The sequence below is a fragment of the Chelonia mydas genome, chromosome 2 (genome assembly GCF_015237465.2).
Source record: "Chelonia mydas isolate rCheMyd1 chromosome 2, rCheMyd1.pri.v2, whole genome shotgun sequence".
Classification (NCBI taxonomy): Eukaryota; Metazoa; Chordata; order Testudines; family Cheloniidae; genus Chelonia; species Chelonia mydas.
In genome coordinates this window covers 107,113,448-107,136,986 of record NC_057850.1, presented here as the reverse complement: position 1 = coordinate 107,136,986, position 23,539 = coordinate 107,113,448, and the positions used below count along the sequence as shown (strand labels likewise).

The 23,539-nt window shown below is 40.4% G+C and overlaps 1 protein-coding gene across 5 annotated transcripts in view; it reads right to left on the bottom strand.

Annotated features, from left to right (window-relative positions):
• Positions 1–5,531, bottom strand: part of KIF13A (kinesin family member 13A) — a 189,276-nt gene extending 183,745 nt beyond the window's left edge. For 2 of the 5 annotated variants that reach the window (XM_037893074.2, XM_037893075.2), the window contains exons 1-2: positions 4,939–5,530; positions 4,184–4,277 (exon numbers count right to left, since the gene is read on the bottom strand). In XM_037893074.2, coding sequence (XP_037749002.1) covers positions 4,184–4,277; positions 4,939–4,993 — 149 coding nt within the window. In that variant the 5' untranslated portion in view covers positions 4,994–5,530. Of the gene's footprint in view, positions 1–4,183; positions 4,278–4,938 lie in introns of all 5 variants that reach the window. The other 3 variants (XM_037893077.2, XM_037893078.2, XM_037893076.2) reach the window with 2 other exon arrangements.
• Positions 5,532–23,539: the final 18,008 nt, after the last annotated feature.

Here is a 23,539-nt window from a genome sequence, read left to right as displayed (position 1 = left end):
AAAAAATGTTTTCAACGCTTTCAGAAACTTTTATTCCATTTCCTAATTGTCTCTGATCACTCGGTACTTCGACTGGCTATCGCAGCATTTATTTCAGGCAACAGGATGGAACTAGTTAGGAAGTAACAGAATATGCTTATAAATTCTGAAAGGCAATATCCATTTCTAACAAAATATTAGTTGAGATACAGTGTTTCACATCTTTAGTAATACAGAGAGAAGAGTTTAGTAGGGAATCTGATTTCCTTCCTCCAACTGAAGATGGACAAGTAATCACCTGTGCATAGAGGAAAGACAAAAGGTATTCCTGATTTGTTCTCCATCCACAAAAAAGTATGGCTATCAGTTAAAGAGAAAGAAACAATTACAGCTATTACTAATTACACTTAGGGCTGATCTTACTGCTAAAAGATCCCAGTTCCAATGTTCTTCCCAACACTGAAGGGAGTGCAACTGATGCCTGTTAAACGGTTCCTTTTTACATTCACTTCCTGATGCGAGTCAAAAACTGAACCAAATAAGCTCTCCCTAGCTCAATGAGACTAAAATGCAGTTGGTTAACTTCTTCTAGGTTTTGATGTCCTTGCTGAATACAAAATTAGAAAATCATATGTTTGTGGGGGCACGTAGGCCAGCCTGCTTTGGACAGTTCTCTAAATGAAGTAATTTAGACTGAGGTGTCTTTTGTGCTTAAATTTTTTAAAAGGCAATGTGACGTGGTGGTTAGAGCAAGGGACCTGGAGTCAGGAAATGTTGGATCTACCCCACTACTCTGCCGCTGTCTCACTGTGATCTTAGGCAAGTCATAACTACTGCCTTGTTATCCTCACCTGTAAAATGGGGAAAATATTTACTCACCTGTGTAAACCACAAAAATCCTACCCTTGTGAAGATTAAGCCTAAAGTTTACAAAATTAAAAAAACTCTGACATATTCGTTAGATATAATTCCAAAATAAAACCAACCACCCTTATGAAACAGACAAGTTTGTACAGCTCCACTGTTCATCACCTGAGAACTGTTTCCCAAAAGCTAATCTTCTAGAAATGAGTACCAGCATGTTTAATTATAAATGTGGATGAAAGCTCTGTCTGATCATTTTGTTTTACACAATCTGTTCTGTGCATTTTAAACTGCAGCTCTAGGAGGTCCTGAAACCTATTTTGCCATCACTGATTTCTTGGCCTTAATTCCATTAAGAAAAAGCAATTATGGAAGCCAAGCCTGCCTGCTTCCTTTAGTAGAAGCCACTTGCTCTTATTATGAATCACAGTATAAACTTTTACTTTCATTTAACTATAAAGCATTTTTTCAATATTACATTTGCCAGCTTAAAATGACAGCACAACAATATAAATTTTTAAAACACTATTTCCTACATTATCTCAACTGCCTCTCCCCTCCTCTTCTCTCACAAGTATGGACAACTCTGATTAAAAGAAAATGACTACACACACTTCAGGCCCAGTTGAGCTGTGCTTACTCACAATGAGTAAAAAGTAGTCCTACTGAACTCAAAGGGAATACATACACCACGACGAACTATCCAGCAAAGACAACAAAATTAGGCCCCACCCAGTGCTCCAGGCGTTCCACATAAAAGTTAACTTTGGTAAGACATTTAGCTTTTCATCTTTAATATGGAACTACAAACAAAAGTAATGGGAAAACAATCAACTAGCAATCCAACGAGTGAAATTCTAATTCGGAAATAGATCTTTCTTTATAGCAATAGTGTAACAGAAATATGAAACCAAGCCACACAAAGAAAACCCAATCCCATTTGGTGCTTTTATCTCTGCTATGAAATTAATCCAAATACAAGCAGCACTGTTACAATGATTCAGATTAAATTCATATAGACAATGTCTTTGGAAATGCACAAAAATATAAAGAATTCCTCCAGTACCAACAGTATTGTGACTATTCAGATGAGGGGAAAAAACCATATGATCCAATAATTTAATATTAAATTAATGGATTTTAAGTGGTTCTGCTAAACATCAGGAGGATCCAACAAGCTTCAGGAAAAAGCTATACATAAATTCCAGATTTGGAAGACAATGAATTACAATTTTATTTAGACCAAAACAAAAATGATCAATATTAACTGATCACAGTCCATTGCACATTACACACTTCAGGGATATTTCCAATGCACTGAGTCAGATACAGTTTTGCAAAGAAAACTACTAAATTAAATATTAACAATAAACTAAGACCCCAAAGCTGCACTGAGCTACAGGTGGGCAGATCCGTGTTTGTTGAAGAACCTATTTATGCCAGTGGGATTCCATGCTGCTGCAAGGGTCTGCACTTGTGGTTATCAAGACAGAATTGGGTCCTAATTCAAGCAAGGTCAAAAAGGGATAGATATTTCTATACATAACAGAAAATAAAGCAAGAAAAAAACCCATACAGACAAACCACATGTGGTCTTATATTACAGTAGCATTGTAACTTCTTCCCAAATATCTGCAACAATTTTCACAAAGAGGGTAACATTCCCACCTTAAGTTGATTACCAGTAATTTAGAAACAGTTGTTTTCAGTTTTGTTTTTTGGGTTTTTTTTACACTGTAGACTTTTTATTTATTTGAAATTTATTTCTAAAACCTTGATTATACTCTGGTATATTTGTACATTTGTTTCCTTTTTTTCAGAACTATATTCAGTTTATTTCTTCCTTTAGTTTTGTACAAAATCATGAAATACGTATGGAGAATAAATTTACAGTACCAAAGTTCCTTCAAGCCTACACATTTTAGAACATTGGCTCCAATCAAGATTAGGGTTTCACTGTGCTAGGCACTATACACACACATAGCAAGAAACAGTAAATAAGTAAATAAGAGACCAAGACAACATTTATTATTCCCATTTTACAGATGGGAACCAGGGCACAGAGAGATTACATGACTCTGCCAAGGTCGCACAGAAAGTCTGGCAAAGAACCAGGAAATGAACCCAGATCTTCCCAGTTCCAAAACAGTGCATAAACCACAAGATGGGCCCTTCCTTACGCTGTTATCAAAAGGATTAATGGCATAAAGCTAAACTTGAACACAAAATTTATTATATCCCAATTCTGCAGTTGAATTAGTGTAAGTGGACTCTCATACGAAGTATCAGAATTTTTAAGATGTAAAGCTTCATAAAAGTGTAAAATGTCTACCAAAAAAGCACCAACTCAAATAATTCAGATGGACATATGCAGTGAGTTCTGTTTCTTCACAAAGCCATGCCTATGAGATGTGCAAGCAGTCTTATGGGAAAATGGCCATAACTGATTATTTGCTTAACGTTCTGCTCTTAAGCAAAAAATATATTCAGAGGACCAAGTACAGAGATTATTTAACAGGTAACTGAACAGATCAGTACACAATGCTCTTCCCCTCATGCCCCCACCCTAAGTGGGGGGGGAGGGGGAATCTTTTCCTGCTCTGCTCTATTTTTACAATCTTGTGCATTGGTATTTTGGATGATTTCCAAAAGTATTCTGTACAGGGACTTCACAAGTAAGTGCCAGATTTCCAAATTATTTTAGTGCACTCTCTTATACTGCTTCACAGAACACCACAGAATTAATAAGGGATCCAGCAGTCACAACTTTTCAAATGCAAATATGTTGCAATCTGGTAAATACAGCCCTTAAAAAAACCCTCCCCCAACATCTAAAATCCAGGACACAACTTTTGTTCCCACAAATCAAACCTGAAGGTTACAGCAACTCGTTAACAGAATCTCCTTAATGAAACTGCAAAAATATTATGGACTTTTCAGTTTCTTGCATCCCACCACTAATCAATCTCATCTAACAGTTGATGAAAGCATAAATCTTTAAACATATATGAAACTACTAATGATCTTTTGCCTCTAAAAAAGTAATGCTATTGCCCTAATTCCCCTAACAGGGTGCGGACAGAGAAACTTGGGGCCTGATTCTTATCTCCCACTGATGCAACTTCATTGATGTTATTGGCATCTTACACAGCTGCAAGTGAAAGGAGAATCAGGCTACTGGACTTTTTTCTAAAGAGCTTCCAAAAGTAGCGGAGGCAACATTAAGACGCTGCTTCTCTCTCAAAAAAAGCACACAAACAATTCATTGTTTGAGCCCATGCTTAATCCAAAGTAGACAGGGTGGGGCAGGGATTTCAGGATAGGGATATTTTATTTGTACCTGTTATCTCCCTGTTTGATGTTTGAAGGGGGAGGGTGCAGCACAGTCTGATTCCCTTGCATCTCCACAATACATTTGGTGTTCAACTCCAACTCTAGAAGAGAACATGCCAGAGGGCTTTACCTACCAGAATAGCCCCTCGTGCGCAGAAGGGACCCACGTGCACCCCTCTCCATCCCGCCAAACTGGACTCCCCCCAACGTCTCCCGAGAGCTACTTGCCGAACAACCCTTACCCCCACACTACTACTGGGGTATGTGTGTGTGGGGAGGAGAGTTTGGTATTTCTCCCCAGAGCCTGAAGCTCCCCTAGCTAATCCCCAGGGCTGTTTGGAGAACTGCCCTCCTTAGGAGGAGGTTCTCCAGGCAGCCCTGAGGAGAAGATGGGGGAGTCGCAGACTCACCCTCGACCTCCACCAGCTGAGGGAAGGTGTGTGCACCCGGGGGGGGGGGGGGGGGGGGGAAGAGGAGGAAGAAATGGGAGAGTGCTCAAAGTGGTCTGAAAAAGCAGGGTCCGCCCCCGCGGGAGCAGCAGCTGTGCCAAGGGACGCTTCAGCCGCACCCCTGAAGGGTGACCTTTTGCTCATTGATTGTTGTGCTGTCCGTGAGCCCTGGCGACCCCCCGATCCCCACCCGGCTTCGGGCGCTGGGGCGGGGGTGCGCCCGCTCAGCCGCGGTGGGGAGAAGCAGCGGTGGGAGTGCCCAGCCGGGGGGGCCGGCGGGCGCTCCCCGCGGGCAGCCGGCGGCTCGGTTTACCTCTGCGGTTCATGGGCCGGACCCTGACGGCCACCTTCACCTTGATCTCCGACATCTTCCCCGGCGGCGCCCAGCTCCCTCCGCGCTGCCGCTGCTGCCACCGCCGCCGCCGCTGCTGCCGGGGGGCCGCTCACAGGGACGGGTCGCTGCCAGCCCCGCGCTGCCCGCGGCGAGGCGCAGCCCCAAGGTCCATCCCCAGTGCAGGGGGGGGGGGGGGGGAGAAGGGGAGCGGGAGCGGCGGCCGAGCAGCCCCGGGCGGCCTCCGCCTGTCTGACTCCGCGTCTGTCCGCCTCTAGCCTCGTTTGCATAACAGCTCCCGCCGCTCCGCTCCCCTGCGCCGCCGCTGCGGCTGCCGCCTCCCCGTCCCGACCGCCATCTTCCGCCCACAACGGCCAGCGGCTGCCTCGCCGAACAGACCGCAGCCGCCTAGGAGACGGGCGGGTTAACGCGGGGGTGGGGGGAGGGGGGAGAGGTTGTTCCGGAAAGACACGGAAACAGCCGAGTGTCTTCGAGGCAGGGGGAGTGGAAAGGAGTGTCCCAGGGTAACCCCACCGCCGCCTAGGCACGCGTATATCCTTCGCGCCCCGTGTGCCTCGCGGTACCCCCACCCCTCCCCTCAGCGCATGCGCAGAGGGAAAAGCGCCGTCGCCCAGAGCTGCCTGCCCGTACTTTGCCCCTGTGGCGCGCGGGTAGGGCGAGGTGGGAGGGAGCCGAGCGCTGAGCGCGCAGCCGCCGGGGCGGGTGAAAGAGGGCGTGAAAAGCGGCGTGGCGGGTGTGAGGCGGGGAGCGGGGGCGAGGTGCGGACCAAGGGGGATAAGCAGCTCGGCAGGGTGAATGGGGGAGGTGGGACCAGAGGGTGGCAGAGCAGAGCAGTGGCTGGAGGCGCCTGGGGAAGACAGCGGAGAGCAGACCTCTCCTAGGCAGAAAGTCCCCCGTGAAGCTCCAGCCCCCCACCCATAGATTGTGCAGGGTTTGACTTTGGGGGTTCCTTAGTGTCTGAGAGTGGAAGGATCATCTGCTTGAGGAAATGTGAAAGCTCCCAGGTGCTCTTGCTCCCCGGGTGGCATGGGAGACGCACCAAGGAAGCGGAGGACCAGACTTGACGACCTCTCAAGGGCCCTTCCATCTCAGGGTTTTGTGATAACATCAGACTGCAAGATTCACAAGCCCTTGGAGCACTCTAGCAAGATTGCGCTCTTTGAGGTGATGCTGCGCGACGTCATGCACTGCTGGTAAACCACATAGTCCATATGCTGATTGTGCTGGTCCAGAAGAGAAATGGGAAAATAAGGATGATTATAGACTACTCTACCCTAAGTAGATGCGCTGTGATTGATGAGTGCACCATGACTCTATGCCTTGAACTGTTTGCTAGGGAGCCAGTGGTTCTTGATGGTGAATCTTTGATGTGCATATTACCTCATCCCCCTGAGACAAGATGATAGAGAGAAAACCACATTCTCTGCCCTTTAGGTTTCTGTTTGAACACATGCCCCAAGGAATATCTGGAGTGCCTACCACATGCCACTGTCTCATAGAGAAAAGTTGTGGGAGATATGAACCTATTACAAGTATCAGTTTATTTATTTGGATGATGTGACTGTGTTTGGAAAAACTCCCTGGAGGAACAGGAAGAACGACTTCTAAAAGTGTTAGGCTGATTGGAAGCAGGACCTGCACTGAAGAGGAACAGATGTCAGGAATGCAGTTGTGGATGAGGAGGGAAGTAGCAGGGGGAAGCTGAGTGAGATCCAGGCTGATACAGTGCTTGGCTCCTGGCATAATACCTGTTTATATTTCTCCATCAAACATGGCTGCCATAAGAAATCCTTTAAATTTCTACTTTTGCTACTGGTAGTAAATTCAGATGCCAGTCACCTATCTTCTCCTGACAGGGAAGATAGTATACCACTCCAGGACAAAAAAGTACACACAAGAGACACTGGGAGTCAAGAGTCCAGATTGCCCTCAGGTCCTGTATCTGGGGCACAACATCCCATGAACTCCCTGATGTTTTTCTGCCTATCTGATGGGAGAGCTATATTGGTGGCTGTGAGGGAGATTCCATTGTGCCTGCTAGGAATAATAATCTTCTCAACAACTTCTCCACCAACATCTTGCTGTACCTGCTGCCCTGTCACCAGCCTCCCTGATTGCACCTCATTATTTCACAGAAGCCAGAAAAAAGGGAAAGTCTGCAGTGGTGAGAGGATGTGGAGCAGTTTTTTAATTTTAAAAGAAACAAAAACATTTAAAATAGAGAATTTGATTGGAAAGACATAATTATTATTTGTATAGTGCCTTCAGTGTACCAGAGTTGTTAAGCCTTAAATTTTTAAGGTAGTGTAAATAATAAAGCTAAGATTTTAATGATTTTAAAGAGATTGTCAAACCAAATTTGACCCACATTTAGGGTTTTATAAGAACAAGCTTTTAAAGAAAATCTAAGCTCAATATAACTGTTTGGATTTTTAAAAAAATCCAATGAAAACAAACTAAACCCCAACTTTTTGCAACTCAAACACACGGCAATGCTGAGTTAGTGCCTGAGAAAGTGAAATTGATTAACTTCATCTTCCAATCAGAGAAATGAGAAAAAGTAAACAAACAATAAATGGTGAAAAGTACATTTAGATGTTTTTAAATGCCACCTTTAAAAACCTAAGATTTTATTTGTAACATAAATAAAAACATGGGGTGAAATCATAGCTCTAATGAAATCAGTGTCAAAACTTTCATGCATTTCAGTGGGCCCAGCATCTCACACATTTTTTAAAAAGGTTATATTTTAACATTTGTGAAATCAATCTGTTGGGTGTGTTCTAGGGAGTCAGATTTTTGACATTGCAGGGACAAGAGAAAATGTGATTCCTTATACTCAAATGGTAAATTATCCAAATAAACTTTTCTTTAGCACAATGAGAGTAAAACATTGTTGAGAGGAGTGATGTAGACAAGTGGCCTTCCTGATGTTCTACACACTGAGCCAAAATTTACTTTCAGGTACATCAGTGGGGATCCACAATATCTCCATTGAAGAGGAATTTCTCTGAATTTACCACCAGTGTTTATGATAACAGGTTTTTGTCCAGTACTTTTAGATGGGGTTTTAGATTTTCCTTTTGCTTCTAATTCCTAATTCACAGATACATGTTAGATGGCCTAGATGTTTTTCACCTCTCTTACTGACAGTTATTTCGATTGTGTCTGAAAAATCCTGCTGGGTGACTTGAAGATCATGGGTCTACATGTAACATATTTATAGGGACACTTTAAGACTAAAATGAGTTCAGGTTGAATGGTGTTATGAGCCCCAAATGTGGGGTGGGGGAAATCTTAAGTGTCAGTCCTGTGACCAAATGCAGAATAGATGTACCTAAACATTGTTTAATGTGGCTGATGACTGCTTATTTAGATATCTTTCAAAAATGTCTACTTTTAAGTTAACCTGACAGATCAGAATGTCTCCAGAAAACAAAACCTTTTAACATTGTGGATCAGTAGGGGAGAGTACCATTCACTGAGTTCAAGTTTTAAAAAATGGGTCATTTTTTATTCCCCTAAATCATTAGTTGATATAGCTTCAATATTTAAGACCAACGCTATTTTTGAGTTGACTATAAAAAGTGTTTGAAGTTATTAAACCCCCTTTTCCCATCTGTTTTTAAAGTTTAAATGCTTAAAGGCTTGGTCCTACATTCAGTGGCAAAGCTCCCATTTAATGAGGAGAGAGCTGAGTATCTGGCCCAGTGCTACAGCACCCTATGTTTTGGAGAGAAATAACCAGCAAAATCCATGACTCAAATTGTCCCACTAAAGTCAGTGTCACTACCAGTGTGTTAGAGAGAGTAGTATTTTGCCCCACACTCTCTTGCATTCCTGGAACAAAGAGAGGAATAAGGCAATTCATGTAAGTGACTTATGTGCCCTAATGTTGCTCACTAATTAGGAACCTTGTGATGGCTGATTTCAAAGCATAATTAGCATAATCTTGAAAAATACTATTGACCACTCTCTTCAGATGTAGAAAGAACTTTTAAATCTTAACACTTTTAACATGTTCGATATGTGTGCCATTCTTAGAGCTGGAATCTGATCATATATCTGGAATGAAATCCTGGCCCTACTGAAGTGAGGGGGACTTTTCCCACAGACTTCTTTGTGACCAGGATTTCACCCTTTTAGTGTAATGATTTCCAGCTACTACTACTTAATACAATATCTCTTTGTATCCTAATAGCATAACGTAAATTGTACAACTATTAAACATTTTGCCATATTTTTCTTTAGTTATTTTGTATAAGGGTCTCCTACAATTTTTTGAAATGTCAGGTGAAGTTTTTCAAACCCATATTTAGGCCTCTACATGAAAGTGGCCAATTTTCAAAATTGCTGAGCATCTGCAGGGACCATTAATTTTCAACCAGAACTCGAGCTATTCTGCACATTTAGAAATTAGGCCAGTTTAGCTTAGATGCATAAATATAAATATCCAACTTTGGACATGTTGGCTTAAATCTGTTTTTGAAAATATTGATATTTTAATTATGATACATGGGTAAAATTGCAACTGAAGCTAGGAGACTGTGGGTCGGTATATATGCCACCTACCTTTGAAATGTGATTATTTTCCACCACCAGTCTTACAGCAACTGCACACACTTTCTTTAAAAGACTGATTGATAATCTCTCAATTCCAGTAAAATACTTAATGAAAAGACTAACATAGTAATACTTAGCTCTTCTGTAGTGCTCTCCATATGTTGATCTCAAAGTGTTTTTACAAAGGAGTCAGTATTATCCCCATTTTACAAATGGGGAAACTAGGGTATAGAAAGGGGAAGTGATTTGCCCAAGGTCATCCAGTAGACCAGTGGCAGAGCAGAGAATAGACCCCAAGTCTGAGTCCCAGTCCAGAACAATTGAACTTCAGTATTCTTTCTGAGTGTTAAGAATGTTGGGCCCAGAGCACTATATGAAACTCTACACAGCTAGAGTAGTTCAAAAGGATTGTGACAGTAAGCACTTTACGCAATTCCCCAGCAATAGATAATGCAAACTAAAACCAGAATAGGAGTTTTCCTTGTCCATTCCTCCCTCATTTCTTTTTCTTCATGTTTAATTTCTAAAGAGAAATCTGATTTTGTGCAATGTTGTTTTTACTTTACTGTATATCATCATACTCACCACCTGTTTTATTGTTTACACCACATCCACAAGCGGGACAGGCAATTTCCAGACGAATTAATAAAAATAAGGTGTGGCGCCTCTGCCTCAAAAATCTTAGACTTCAAGGTCAGAAGGGACCATTATGATTGTCTAGTCTGACCTCCTGCACAACACAGGCCACAGAATCTCACCCACCCACTCCTGTAATAAACCCCTCACCTATGTCTGAGCTATTGAAGTCCTCAAATCATAATTTAAAGTCTTCGAGGTGCAGCGAATCCTCCAGCAAGTGACCCATGCCCCACACGGCAGAGGAAGGCAAAAAATCCCCAGGGCCTATGCCAATCTGCCATGGAGGAAAATTCGTTCCCGACCCCAAATATGGCGATCAGCTAAACCAGGGGTGGGCAAACTACGGCCCTGGGGCCGCATCTGGCCCTCGAGTTCCTGCCTGGGAGTGGGGACTGGGGTTTGCCCCACTCCGGTGCTCCAGCTGGTTAGCGGAGTTGGGGGCTTGCCCCACTCCGCGTGGCTCCTGGAAGCAGCGGCATGTGCCCCCTCTGACTCCTACGGGTAGGCGCAGCCAGGGGGCTCCGCATGCTGCCCCACTCCAAGCGCCGCCCCTGCAGCTCCCACTGGCTAGGAACCACAGCCAATGGGAGCTACACAGGTGGTGCCTGCAGATGGGGCAGCGCGCTGAGCTGCCTGGCTGCACCACCGCATAGGATCTGGCTGGGGGACATGCCACTGCTTCTGGGAGCTTCTTGAGGTAAGTGCCATCTGGAGCCTGCACCCCTCCCGTGCCCCAACCCCCTGCTCCAGCCCTGATCCCCTTTCTGCTCTTGAACCCCTCAGTCCCAGCCCGGAGCACCCTCCTGCACTCCCAACTCCTCATCCACAGCCCACCCCCAGCTGGAGCCCTCCCCCCCCACACCCCAACCCCCAATTTTGTGAGCATTCATGGCATGCCATACAATTTCCATACCCAGATGTGGCCCTTGGGCCAAAAAGTTTGCCCACCCTTGAGCTAGACCCTGAGCATGTGGGCAAGACTCACCAGCCAGACACCCAGGAAAGAATTCTCTCTAGTAACTCAGATCCCACCTCATCTAACATCCCGTCATAGGCCAATGGGCATATTTACCGCTAATAGTCAAAGATCAATTAATAGCCAGAATTAGGCTATCCCACCAGTGCCTTGTATAACGGTACTAACACCTCCTTATCTCTACTGGAAATACCTTGCCTGATGCATCCCAAGATCGCATTAGCTTTATTCACGGCCACATCACATTGGTGGCTCATAGTCATCTTGTGATCAACCAATACTCCAAGTTCCTTCTCCTCCTCTATTACTTCCAATTGATGAGTCCCCAGCTTATAACAGAAATTCTTGTTATTAATCCCTAAATGCATGACCTTGCACTTTTCACTATTAAACTATTGCTCCAGTTTACGAGGTCATCCAGATCTTCCTGTATGATATCCTGGTCCTTCTCTGTATTGGCAATACCTCCCAGCTTTGTGTCATCCGCAGACTTTATTAACACACACTCCCGCTTTTTGTGCCAAGGTCAGTAATAAAAAGAATAAATAAGATTGGTCCCAAAACTGATCCCTGAGGAACTCCATTAGTAACCTCCCTCTAGCCTGACAGTTCACCTTTCAGTATGACCCATTGTAGTCTCCCCTTTAACCAGTTCCTTATCCACCTTTCAATTTTCATATTGATCCCCATCTTTTCCAATTTAACTAATAATTCCCCATGTGGAACAGTATCAAATGCCTTACTGAAATCGAGGTAAATTAGATCCACTGCATCTCCTTTGTCTAAAAAACTGTTATCTTCTCAAAGAAGGAGATCCGGTTGGTTTGGTGTGATCTACCTTTTGTAAAACATGTTGTATTTTGTCCCAATTACCATTGACCTCAATGTCCCTAACTACTTTCTCCTTCACCATTTTTTCCAAGACCTTGCATACTACAGGTGTCAAACTAACAGGCCTGTAGTTACCCGGATCACTTTTTTTTTTCCTTTCTTAAAAACAGGAACTATGTTAGCAATTCTCCAGTCATATTGTACAACCCCTGAGTTTACAGATTCATTAAAAATTCTTGCTAATGAGCTTGCAATTTCATGTGCAGTTCCTTTAATATTCTTGGATGAAGATTATCTGGGCCCCCCGATTTAGTCCCATTAAACTGTTACAGATTTTACAATCTAAAGCTCTGATTCTGTAATTAGATCTGCCTAGGCAGACCCCCATATGGCTCTATATGAATTTAGCGTGGGTCCACCCGCATAGCTCCAACTGCAAGATCAGGGCTTACATTTAGACAACAAACTATGAATGTAAGCAATAAACAGAATAGGGAAAGGAGACAAAAGTTACAAGAACAATGTCATGTGTTTACTTACACAAATTAGGACAAATTGTCTGCAGGGGTAATTTGGCACAGCTTCATTGACTTCAATAGAGTTGTGCCAGTTAACATCAGTAGAGTATGGTCCACTGTGTTACAATTATGACTTCTCTGCAGAAGTATTTGATTGAATTAAAATCATATTGGGTCAGATTCATTCTTGCTGTATCTCCTCTGCAGTAAACCAAGCCTGAATAAATTTAGAGTGAAATATCTAAAATAAGAACTCTTTCTTTGTTGTGAGGATTATTTAGTTGTTTATTCAATGCTTTGAAGATGAAAAGTATTATATAAAGGTACATATGAAAAAGCAATTGCAGGTAAGAATAGTTATAAATTAGGACTGGGAGGTTTTTGGATCTGAAATTTCTGTCACTATGAATACCTGAATTTGGTGATATTTGTACTGATTACAAATAATCCTCAAGAATCTTGGATCCCAAAATATGGCCATTTACTATATGGCTGCAACAACTGTTAGCATACAGTTTTGCTATCTGCAGCTTCTTCCCACTGGCTAGGATCCTCTCCAAATCCTTCCATTCCTACACTAGCTGGCTGAAGAGGAAGGAGGAGGACAGAGAGAGTGGTTTTCTATGGCTCAAGGACTCACAGGGCTAAGGGCATGATGATTGCTGTGTAGTTGTTCGGGCTTGGAGTGGAGCACAGGCTCTAGGACACTGTGAGGGAGGAGGGTCCCAGAGCTTGGGCTGCAGTCTGAGCCCAAACATCTACACTGCAATTAAACAGCCCCTTAGCCCGAGCCCAAGTCAGCTGGCACAGGCCAGCTGCAGATGTCTACTTTTAGTGTAGACATAACCCTGATGGTGCGTATTCACTCTCCCTGCATGCTGGGGAGTGGTTATGCCTCCTTAAAGCACAGTCCCCACTTAACCTCTCTTTGTGGTTGTGTGGCTCTGCACCTCCTCCCAGACAGGACACCAGACAGGACAGTACATCAACAGTAAAATTAAGCTTGTACTTTGGTATTTTATGTTCATTAGATGGGACAATAACAGCTTATTTACTGTACTGTTGACCACTCCTAATGGGCTTTTCAAATTAAAAATTAACCAAAATATTCATACTCTGAAGTAGGGTGGATTTGATTTAAATTAAATTGATTTAAATAATGATTTAAATCACTAGTCAGGAAGACTCTATTTAATCATGGATTTCTACATAAAAGTGCATTCTTGTTGGTTGTTATAACCTTAATACATATTCTTCACAACTCAGAGATAGATGTAGGTTTCATTTTTAGAAGGTACTGTACACACTATACATTTTAAGTGATTTATTTTGAAAACTTTTCAAATTAGTTTTACTGCTATATCAGAAAATGAATGATTGTTTGGTTATTTCATTTACCATAGGTAACTGAAGCAGATATTTATGAAGTGGGAGGTGAACTACCTCCAATTCAATAGGTTAATCATTAAAATTTGGAGGATTTTCTTGCCATGCTGAATTAGGAGGAGAACATCACCAGACAGACATTTAAATTGTTTTATTTAACTAAAACTACAACATTATGTATTCTGGATTTTTTTCTTCAACAGCAAACATATAATATTTTAACAAAACAAGCATATGAATTTTTGAATTTAATCATTCAAGTTTTTTAAAATCAGGTTTGCTTTTGTTAAAATTGTTTTTAATTAAAATAGTTAAATGAAATATTTAAAAAACAAAACAAAAATTAAATAGGCTATGTCACCAGGTCAACATGAGAAACTTAAAATATTGGATTCTGCAGCTAACTCAGTCGTCTTCACCTTCATTTTCCTGTTTGTTCATAATCTGGAAAAGAAAAACAAGCTTTCCTGCTTTTTCAGGTCCCAAATGATGTCTCAATTTGGAATGAATTAGTCCAAAGGAAGAAAATATTCTTTCTACACTGGCAGAAGAAGCTACTGCTTTTAAAAGTGAAATTGTCACTTCAACAGTCTCTGAATCCAAGTGCTTAAGTGATTTCCACCAGTTCACTGGTGTGACTTTCTTTAAAACATCATCAGCAAAAATATATTTCTTAAATGGTTCACCCTTAGCTCTGAAGTTTATTATAGTTGGCATTATGGAGGGATGATTGCTGGAGGTCCATGTCATAGCCAGTTTCTCTTCTTCAGCAGTTAAAGTTTGACCCTGGTACTGAGCATTGAGAATATTTGCAAGAAAATGAGCTGGAGATAGTGCTTGTCCCATTTGTTTTTTTTACTGCTTGTAATTTAACTCTGTCATTGCATATTTCTCTTTTTAAAAACTCACTCAGTTCCTTCCAAATTTCAACAGCATCACTGATAAAACAGCTATTTCCCTGCATTTTGTTCGAGGTTACAGAAACAGGCTTCAGGGTACTCACCATGTGTTCAACATTTCTCTTAAGCCCAATGTTGAGAACTTTGACTGTGACAGTGCCATCTACTTTTTCACAATCTTGTTCACAAACTGTCATCAGATTAGGCCAGTTCTTGATATAGTGCTCAAAGCAGTCCACTACTGAGTTCTATCGCATGTCTTGTGGGAGAGTTAGCTTGGTTCCGCCCACTTTTTTCAGAGCGGCTGCTGTAAAGTGGTTATTACGAAAGTATTTTGCAATTTCAACAACATTAGCCTTTATTTCTGGAACACTGAAGTCTTTGTCTAGGAAGTGCATCAAATGAGCACTGCAACCATATGTTATTAGCTTGGGACTCTCTTCTAAATTTCTTCTCATCTTGGATATATTTGCAGCATTGTCTGTGACCAAGCTGCATATTAGACATTTGAATTTTTTCCCCACAGTTTGTTATAGCTTTTACTGTTACTTCTTGTAAGTATTCTGCTGTGTATGCATTTCCTGATGTATTAACTGTTTCTATAAGGAAGACATTCCCTTCTTCTGTTGTCACACAAACTCATACAACAGGATCATTGTGGACATTGCTCCACCGATCAAGACTCAGGTTAACAATTTTACCCTCTCGACCTTTTGCACACTGCTCAATTTCTCTTTCATACACTTTATCCAGCAATTTGCCTGCGACATCTGTTGGGTGGACTGTATCTTGGTCTTAATGACTGAACCATGTTAATGACGTGTGGGTTCTCAATCATACGGAAAGGAGAGGTTGTTGCATAAACAAACAGGGCAATTTTTTCATCAGTTACCTCTTTTTGTAATCTGCTGGTTCTTATCTATGGTTGTTCCTGGATGATGGATTTTTTTTTCTCTTTTTGCTACAGGTGTTATCTTGTGGCTATGTGACATATGTGATGTGACTGAAACACTGTCATTGGCAGATAACTCTGAAACTATAGAAAATGATGGTTATCTTGAAGGTAGATAGTCTCCAGAATCCTGTATATTGAGGATAGATTCTCCTAATTAAATAACTACATTGACTTATTTTGTTATTATTACCATACTGCTCATTTAGTATTACTCTTTGCATTCACTGACACTCAGTACTACTTTAAAGATGAAATTGTAAAAGTAATATATACCTATTTCAGCTACTTATTTATTATCATAACTGCATCTAAAATGATAGTACCATAGAGAAACAACTATATTTTTTGCTCAAACATGAGAATTCAAGAATAGTCCAGAAGGAAAACAGGCAGTCCTTAAGAAAGAAGTATGAAATAAAAAAAGTTTACCAACCTGAAGATCCTGCATGTTCAGACATGTACCTTTCATCATCTTCAACGCAGCTTCTTCCTGAGAAGGAACACGTCTCATGATGTTGTTTCATTTGGGGAACCGGGCCTTGCATTTCTTTGTTGCACTGTTTGCATTTTGCATGCGTGCCTGTCTTACCCACAGGTAGAGGAACTTCATTAGAATATTCCCAAAATGGGTCTCTTTTACGGCCTGCTGCCATTATAGGTTTTCCCTTCTAGTGAGAGAGTGGTATGGTAGATCTCAAATCAATGAAGGCTACACTCTGGAATAGGCTGCTCAAAAAGTTTCACTTTTGTTTCTACTGCCTGCCCCTCCTTTCTCACATTTATCTCCAGACTTTTTCCTCCTTGTCCAGATCTATTCTGCCCCCAACAACCTTCTATTCATTGAACTTTTTGAAACTTTGCACTTTTAGAGAGAGGTAAGGGATTGACTCTATATACACAAATTTGCAGAGGGACGATAGGGTTGAGGTCTGTTATTTCTCACCTCTATATATTATTTATTTTTAAAACATTTTTGCTGTTAACAAGCATGTTATCTCTGGAGACACAAATCCACAGTTTGAGAACTGCAAAACGAAGCATCTCTGATGGTATCTTCTAGACTGAGCACTGAGTCCCATTGGGTAGATAGAAAGATTAACCTAAATAATCTATACAGAAGCCCCTGTAACCCGATAAGATTGGGTCTGTAATCCATGAACTATTGGAACTCATTTACAAAACTTTTCTTAAACATTACATAAATATATTGTCTCATACTATAGAATTAGAATTTATAATCCCTATACCATGATGAGATATCTTTGAGCTATAATGTATCCTAATTAAAACTCGTTAGATAGGTTTTTTCCTCAAAAAGCATTTTATCAAAAAAATCCCATTTAAATAAAAAAAATCAGATTTTTTTGATTTTTTTAAAAAAATCATGGATTTTTAAACACCCTGCTCTGAAGTAGGGTTTGCTCATATGCATGTCTTAATCAGTGGAGATTCAGGCAGTCTGGAATTTAAAAGACAATGTTTCCAGGTGAGCACTTTCTTGTAAGCATTGCCGAGGCAGGATCCATCATGTTCCTGTTAGGCTGAAATGTTTCAGTGCTGATGGTACAATTAGATGTAATATCGTTGAACTGATTAAGTATATTGACATTTTGTCTGTGCCTCTAATCGCTATACTAACAGGTTTCACAGTAGCAGCCATGTTAGTCTGTATTCGCAAAAAGAAAAGGAGTACTTGTGGCACATTAGAGACTAAATAAATGTTAGTCTCTAAGGTGCCACAAGTACTCCTTTCTTTTTGCGAATCCCTATACTGTTTTGCAATGGTGTCCGTAAAAAAGCTTAGTACACACGCGCAACACAAGAGAAAAGGGAAGTATGTGTAAAAATAACATATTAAACTGTATTAAAATTTTGCAGAGGATACTCCCTTCTCCAATGATCTAAGAGCAGGGGAGGGAGTCACATTGCCTTGCTCCCTACCTCCCACTGTTCAATTACTGTGGGAACTGTTAAGTGCCAATGCCACCTATAGATGAAAAACAGTATTGGTGAAAAGAAGTCATCTTGGAATCAGACGTTTTGTTATAAAGCAGGCATTACAAAGAAGTTGGCTGGAGGCAGAGGAGGAGGTGGCAGATGCAGTAATGTCTTAAAGTTTGTAACAGCTTTGCATGTTGACAAGCCTTAACGTCAAAATAAACAAACTTTAGCTCACGTATTAGGAAATCTTTTCTTGTATAGTGGGAGCCTGACTGAAAGTATATGAAAGTCAAATGGAATCTTTCCATTGCCTTTAATGAGCTTTGGCTCAAGCCTATATGGTGGAAATGGGGAATTTAATATCCCTACAGTCTTAAGCTCAGAACCTAGTAATCTTTTTGCATCCAAGTTCAGAATCCTTTACAGCCAGTAAAAGAAAACACATTTATGTGAATGGACTTTTGAGTATGCATGACCAAGATGGTTGGTTTTTACTTTGGTTAGCATTTACCCCAAATACTAAAGGGGAAATAAATTAACAGCACCTCACTTTTGGCTTCAAAAGAAATATATATTGGAATTCAAACAGCTTCTTAAATGACTAACAGGGAAACTAGCACTGTAGGTTATCCGACCTGACTAGCAATGTTCACTGCAGTTAATAGGAATCACAGTACAGGGCTTCAGATACTGTTGGTATTACAAAATCAAAAGACCTATTCTTCCTTCAATAATTCCACCAAAAAACCTCAAACATTAAACACACCCCCTACAGTATGGGGGGGAGAAAGAAAGGCAGATTTTCTTGGGTTCCCTTTAATAAATGATCAAGATGCTCATTTACCACTGTGACAGGTGTATGGTTAGGTAGAAAGGAAGAAAAGTGAAAACATAAAAAGTAAGCACTGTGATGAGAACAAAATAAAGATACTGAGTCTCAGGCCTCAGATTTACTAGTATTGGATATATACCGTTAATATAAATAGTAGTTCAACTTTTAAAATAGGATCAAATATTCATTTTCTTCTTTTGAGATTTTCCCATTAACCATATTAATTTTAGTGTTTACTCATTTGTAGTACTTAGTTGCACCACCTAACAACAGAGAAATTAGTTGCTCATCCCTAAGAAACAATTAACTGCCCCAGTCTGTTCCTGACATTATCACAATGTAGATCAGCAGGGCAGGCCCCAGCAAACACTGTAAAGGACAACTCTTCCATTATTCCCCACCCCAGAAGGCCCTCACTTTCTTCATCATTACTATAAAGAATGTCTGGTATGCAAGTATGACTGAACAGATCCCTGCAGTTCTATTGTGAACGTGAATCCTGAATTGAGAGCCCCATGGCTCTTGGGAACAGAAAGCAGGGGGCCAGCTTACAAATACTGTCTGGTACATCAATACAGTTATTATATAAATGTTTGCTTCGTGCAGATAATTTCCTTAGCACTGTTCAAAATATGTAAAGACAATCCTTTCCCTGAAGAGCATGCAGTCTAACAGACTACAGAGTTAACAGTAAAATATCACATCAAGTCTATTTAACATTCAGAAACCCTTATGTTCAGCTATAGAGGTATAGTTTCTGCTCTACAGGGGTAGACGAGAAATCGATAAAATATCCATTCTTTATGATACAGTAAATGAAACTAGCCTTTTCAAAAATTAGTACAAGATTTTTATTAACCCTTTAAACTCAGTCACAGTCTCCCTCTTGTGTTCCTGTCTGCTACAGAGAAAGAGTAAACTATGCCAGGTTGATACCTGGTTGCAGATGGAGCCAAGGTTCTGCCCTGCCCATTCTGCCCCCTCTTGCCCAACTGCATAAGGAGGGCAGTGGGGCTATTGTGGCTCTGCAGAGCCTGCCTGAGGTGACAGCCAGACTCGCTGGCCACAATTGCGCCTTATAAAATTACTTCTCAACTGTGCATACAAATAGGTTTCCCTCTTTGTATCATATGCAAAATTGTATATCCCTATACAATGCAGTGGATAAAGGCAACTATGTTGCTTGGAAGAGATAATTAAAGTCATTCATCAAAAGATTCCATCCAAACAAGCTGAATAAATCCTTGGCTTGAATAGTAGCAGAAGAGGGGGAGGGGATTCCCTTTGTTAAAAAGTAAGTGGGGTCCTGATCTAATGTCCATTGAAGTCAATGGAAAGAGTCCCATGAACTTTAATGGGTTGGATCAGGCCCTACCTAAGTGCACACAAAAATGTTCAACTCATTAAAATTAGAGGGTTGTGTCTCTCTGGAGTAACTTTAATATTATTCTTCTATATTAAAAATGATAAAATTGCTCTGAACTGTTGCAACTGCTAGATGTTGGATGTTCATGAATCTGAGATTAGATAAAATCAAAATGTCTAGCAGCCTTAAACACAAGTCCTATGCTCTACACAATAACCAGACCTTGCACAGTTATCCTTGCACAGAAAGTATCCTAAACCACCCACTCTCCCCCCCCCCCCCCCCCCAATAATAGGCCCTTCTATTCTCCTCCTCTTCAGAATTTGCAAGAGCCGGCCTGGTATTTATCTTGCACTGACTGCAATTGAGTCCATCTAGTCCCCATCTGTTGGTTGCTGAGCAACTACACATCCAAAAGTGAAGATATTCTACTGATTCACCTTAGGGCTGGGTGGGCTACTGTGACCTATCCAAGGGTTTGTTATGGTAAAAGGGGGAAATACATAATGAAAAATAAATTATGTTAAATGTGTTTGGTGAAAATTTTTTGTTGAATGTTACAATAAATTATAACATGCCATAAATGTGCACAGCAGATTAGGCATGTAAGGATAGAAGTAACTGTCCCAAAAATCTTAAATTCTAAAGCTTGACCTCTGCAGTGAGAATTGTGCGACTTCAGTGTATCTAAAAGTCCAATCCTGGAGTATTTACGTATGTGGGTAGTCCCATTTGGGATACTAAGGAGTATTTATATAAATACAGAAGGCAGAATCAAGAAGGAATATTTAATAGAACATGGGATCAAGCCCCCACTTAGACAAATTACTGTAAAGAGTTAAAAATCTTTTTAGTAACATATCTCAGCTCTACAAAACAATGTTGTAAAATTAATGAAAATTGGAGTACAGTTAGCAAAAGAGCTTGTGATTTAGGAAACATTTTCTTACAGAGATTTAAAATAATCTTTCCCTAATCTTTTACCTCTCCAACATCTTTCCTTAGATCTCTTAGGCTTGTTTCAAGATATCGTACTTCATCTTAGGTTATCTATGCAGATTCCTTCTTGGATTTATGTATTGTTGTACAATACAATATAAGTCTTCCCTTCTGCATTTTCTGCTTCAACCACACATTACTGAGCTCCATGGAGGAGTCATTGGGTTAAATTATATATCCCATGTTATACAACTGTATCATTGGGTAAACCATGGTTTCATCTACTTTATACAACCTTAGATTTAATGTGTCCCAGCACATGGAATGTCTTTCTAAAAGTTGGTTTGTTGGTTATTTCTCCCAGACTCTTTAATTACAACCATTGCTTGTATTTAAAAAAAAATAAAATAAAATAAACAAAACTTTGTCCAGTCCTTTGTGAACCACATACTCTAACAATTTGTTTCCAAACAAATGTAGTGGCAGAATTCCCACTACCCTATAATTTCAGATCTTTGGTTCCCATGTAGATAGATCCCGTACATTTGTCTGACACACACACTGTGCAACTTCTGTTTGGTTTTATTTTGAGTCCTGATCTCATGTTATAGCTGAAGATATACACACACTCTGGTATGTTTACAGTATGTGGCAGTAAAATATTTGGCTGGAGGAGTTTCAGAAATGCCAATTTTAGGTGCATCCTTAAAACATAGCTTGTTTGGTTTATGCTTGTCAAAAAAGGATGTAGGTTCATGTCCTCTGTGTCTATGTTTATTCCCTCTTCAGTACCCCTTTGAGCAAACTTTCTGCAACCAAGGACTCTCAGCCCAGGTTTTCACTGCTAGAGCCCAATCAGTCTAACAATTGTATCCACACCACAGCCTACAGTGTATGAAAATTCCACACACAAAATTACGATTACAAACCTTTAAACTTGAAATATGGTATTTCAAAGAACAAAGTAGTCCCTCCCCCCTCCCCCCCATCACACACTAATTTGGTAAAATACAAGTTAGAAGGAATAATTATCAATTCTAGATTTTTCCATCACCATAGGGCACCAGCTACTTCAACAATGTATTATATTTCCAACCTTTGAGTTAAGTGACATTGGTAATAAAAATATAGGTTTCAATAGAGAGCTCTCTCAATAAAACACAATCCTAGTTTTTATAGATGGTTTCAGAGCTATCCAAGGTAAGCAGTATAAAGTAAGTGGATGATGCAGTGCACTTTATACCATTTTCCATGCTTTAATCTCAGAGGTTTATAAATATTAATACATTAATTCTTCATCCCTGTGCGATAAGCAGGGAGGTAAATATTATGAGCCCCAAATTACAGGCACAGAGTTTGTCCCGAAGTTACACAGGAAGTCTTTGAGACTAGAACCCAGATTTCCCAGCTCCATGATTCATGTCTTAAAAAAGGGAGGAAGATTTTGTGGTTACTTATCTTTTTGTCTGGAAACTGCCTTACTGTTTTTAAGGAGCTTTGACATTTCACTAATGATCTTGTCATTATTAATTCCTTTGGTATTCACTGGTGGAAATGCTTTAATCATGTGAATTAATACCCTTCTACATGTTACATTTTTAGATAATTGGAGCCAATGTACTCTCCCAGTCTGCACAGTCTTAACAAATTGGAATGCACTCTAAAGGGATGTACTGCTGTGAAACTACTTTCTGGTGGGCAAATTCCTTTTTTTAAATTTTTTTGGGGGTGGAAGAGAGGAGAACTGATTTAAGGTGAAGAGGAGTGAAAGATTTAGTGAATGGATGTTCATTGCTTAAACACAAGGGGAGCCAATATCAATTCAAAGCACAGCCCAAGTGCCATTAAAGGGAAAACATTCTTAAGGCATGAAGTATTTCAGTTTGGAAAATTGACAAGATAAGGGCTCTGTCCTTTAGATTAGTATTGAATTTTGGAAGTTGGACAGCCCACTTTTGAGCAGGTGTGACTTCACAGCTAGAATATGGCCCTTCCCAGGCAGTAATAAGAGAATTATCAATCAATTTCAACTTAGTATTTGTAATAATAAATGTGTAGGACTTGAAGTTTTTGGACAAAGTAAGCACCCTAGAGCTGCACACCCTCTACATATAAATAATCCTTCAAGAAAAATGAAGTATTCAAAAACAACCCCCCCACCACCTTTTTAGCTTTGCCTCTACAATGTAATGTATTGTGAAAATACAAAATCTGTTTTCATTAAACATTTTTAAATAATGAAAATATTTCTAGCCATGAGACCTTTATTTATCTTTTATAAATTTTGGGCCTAAATATAGTTGTCCCTTTTAACTATGGAAAATTAGAACTAAAGAATTTTAAGCAGAGGGTAGTCAGATGATAGTAAGACAATACATTATACGCTGCATATTTATCAGAATCTATTTTGAAGAAATTATAAAGATGTAATAATAGAAGAAGAGTGAAATGTCTATAGTAAAAGTTACTTTTGAAACGTGTAATGCAAAGAAGGCCATCTGCAAAGAACTATCACATCTATAAATCAAACAAGCAATTTTGTAATAAGTGGACCACTGGAATTTTGTACCCAAGAATAAATAATTCATAGATTTAAGGCCAGATGGAACCATGACCTCTGAATTTGAATTCTTGTCCATTGCCATTCCTCTCCCTCAGAGCCAAATGTCTATCCTCTTGAAGTCTGTGTTAAAACTCGAACTGACTTCAATCAATGG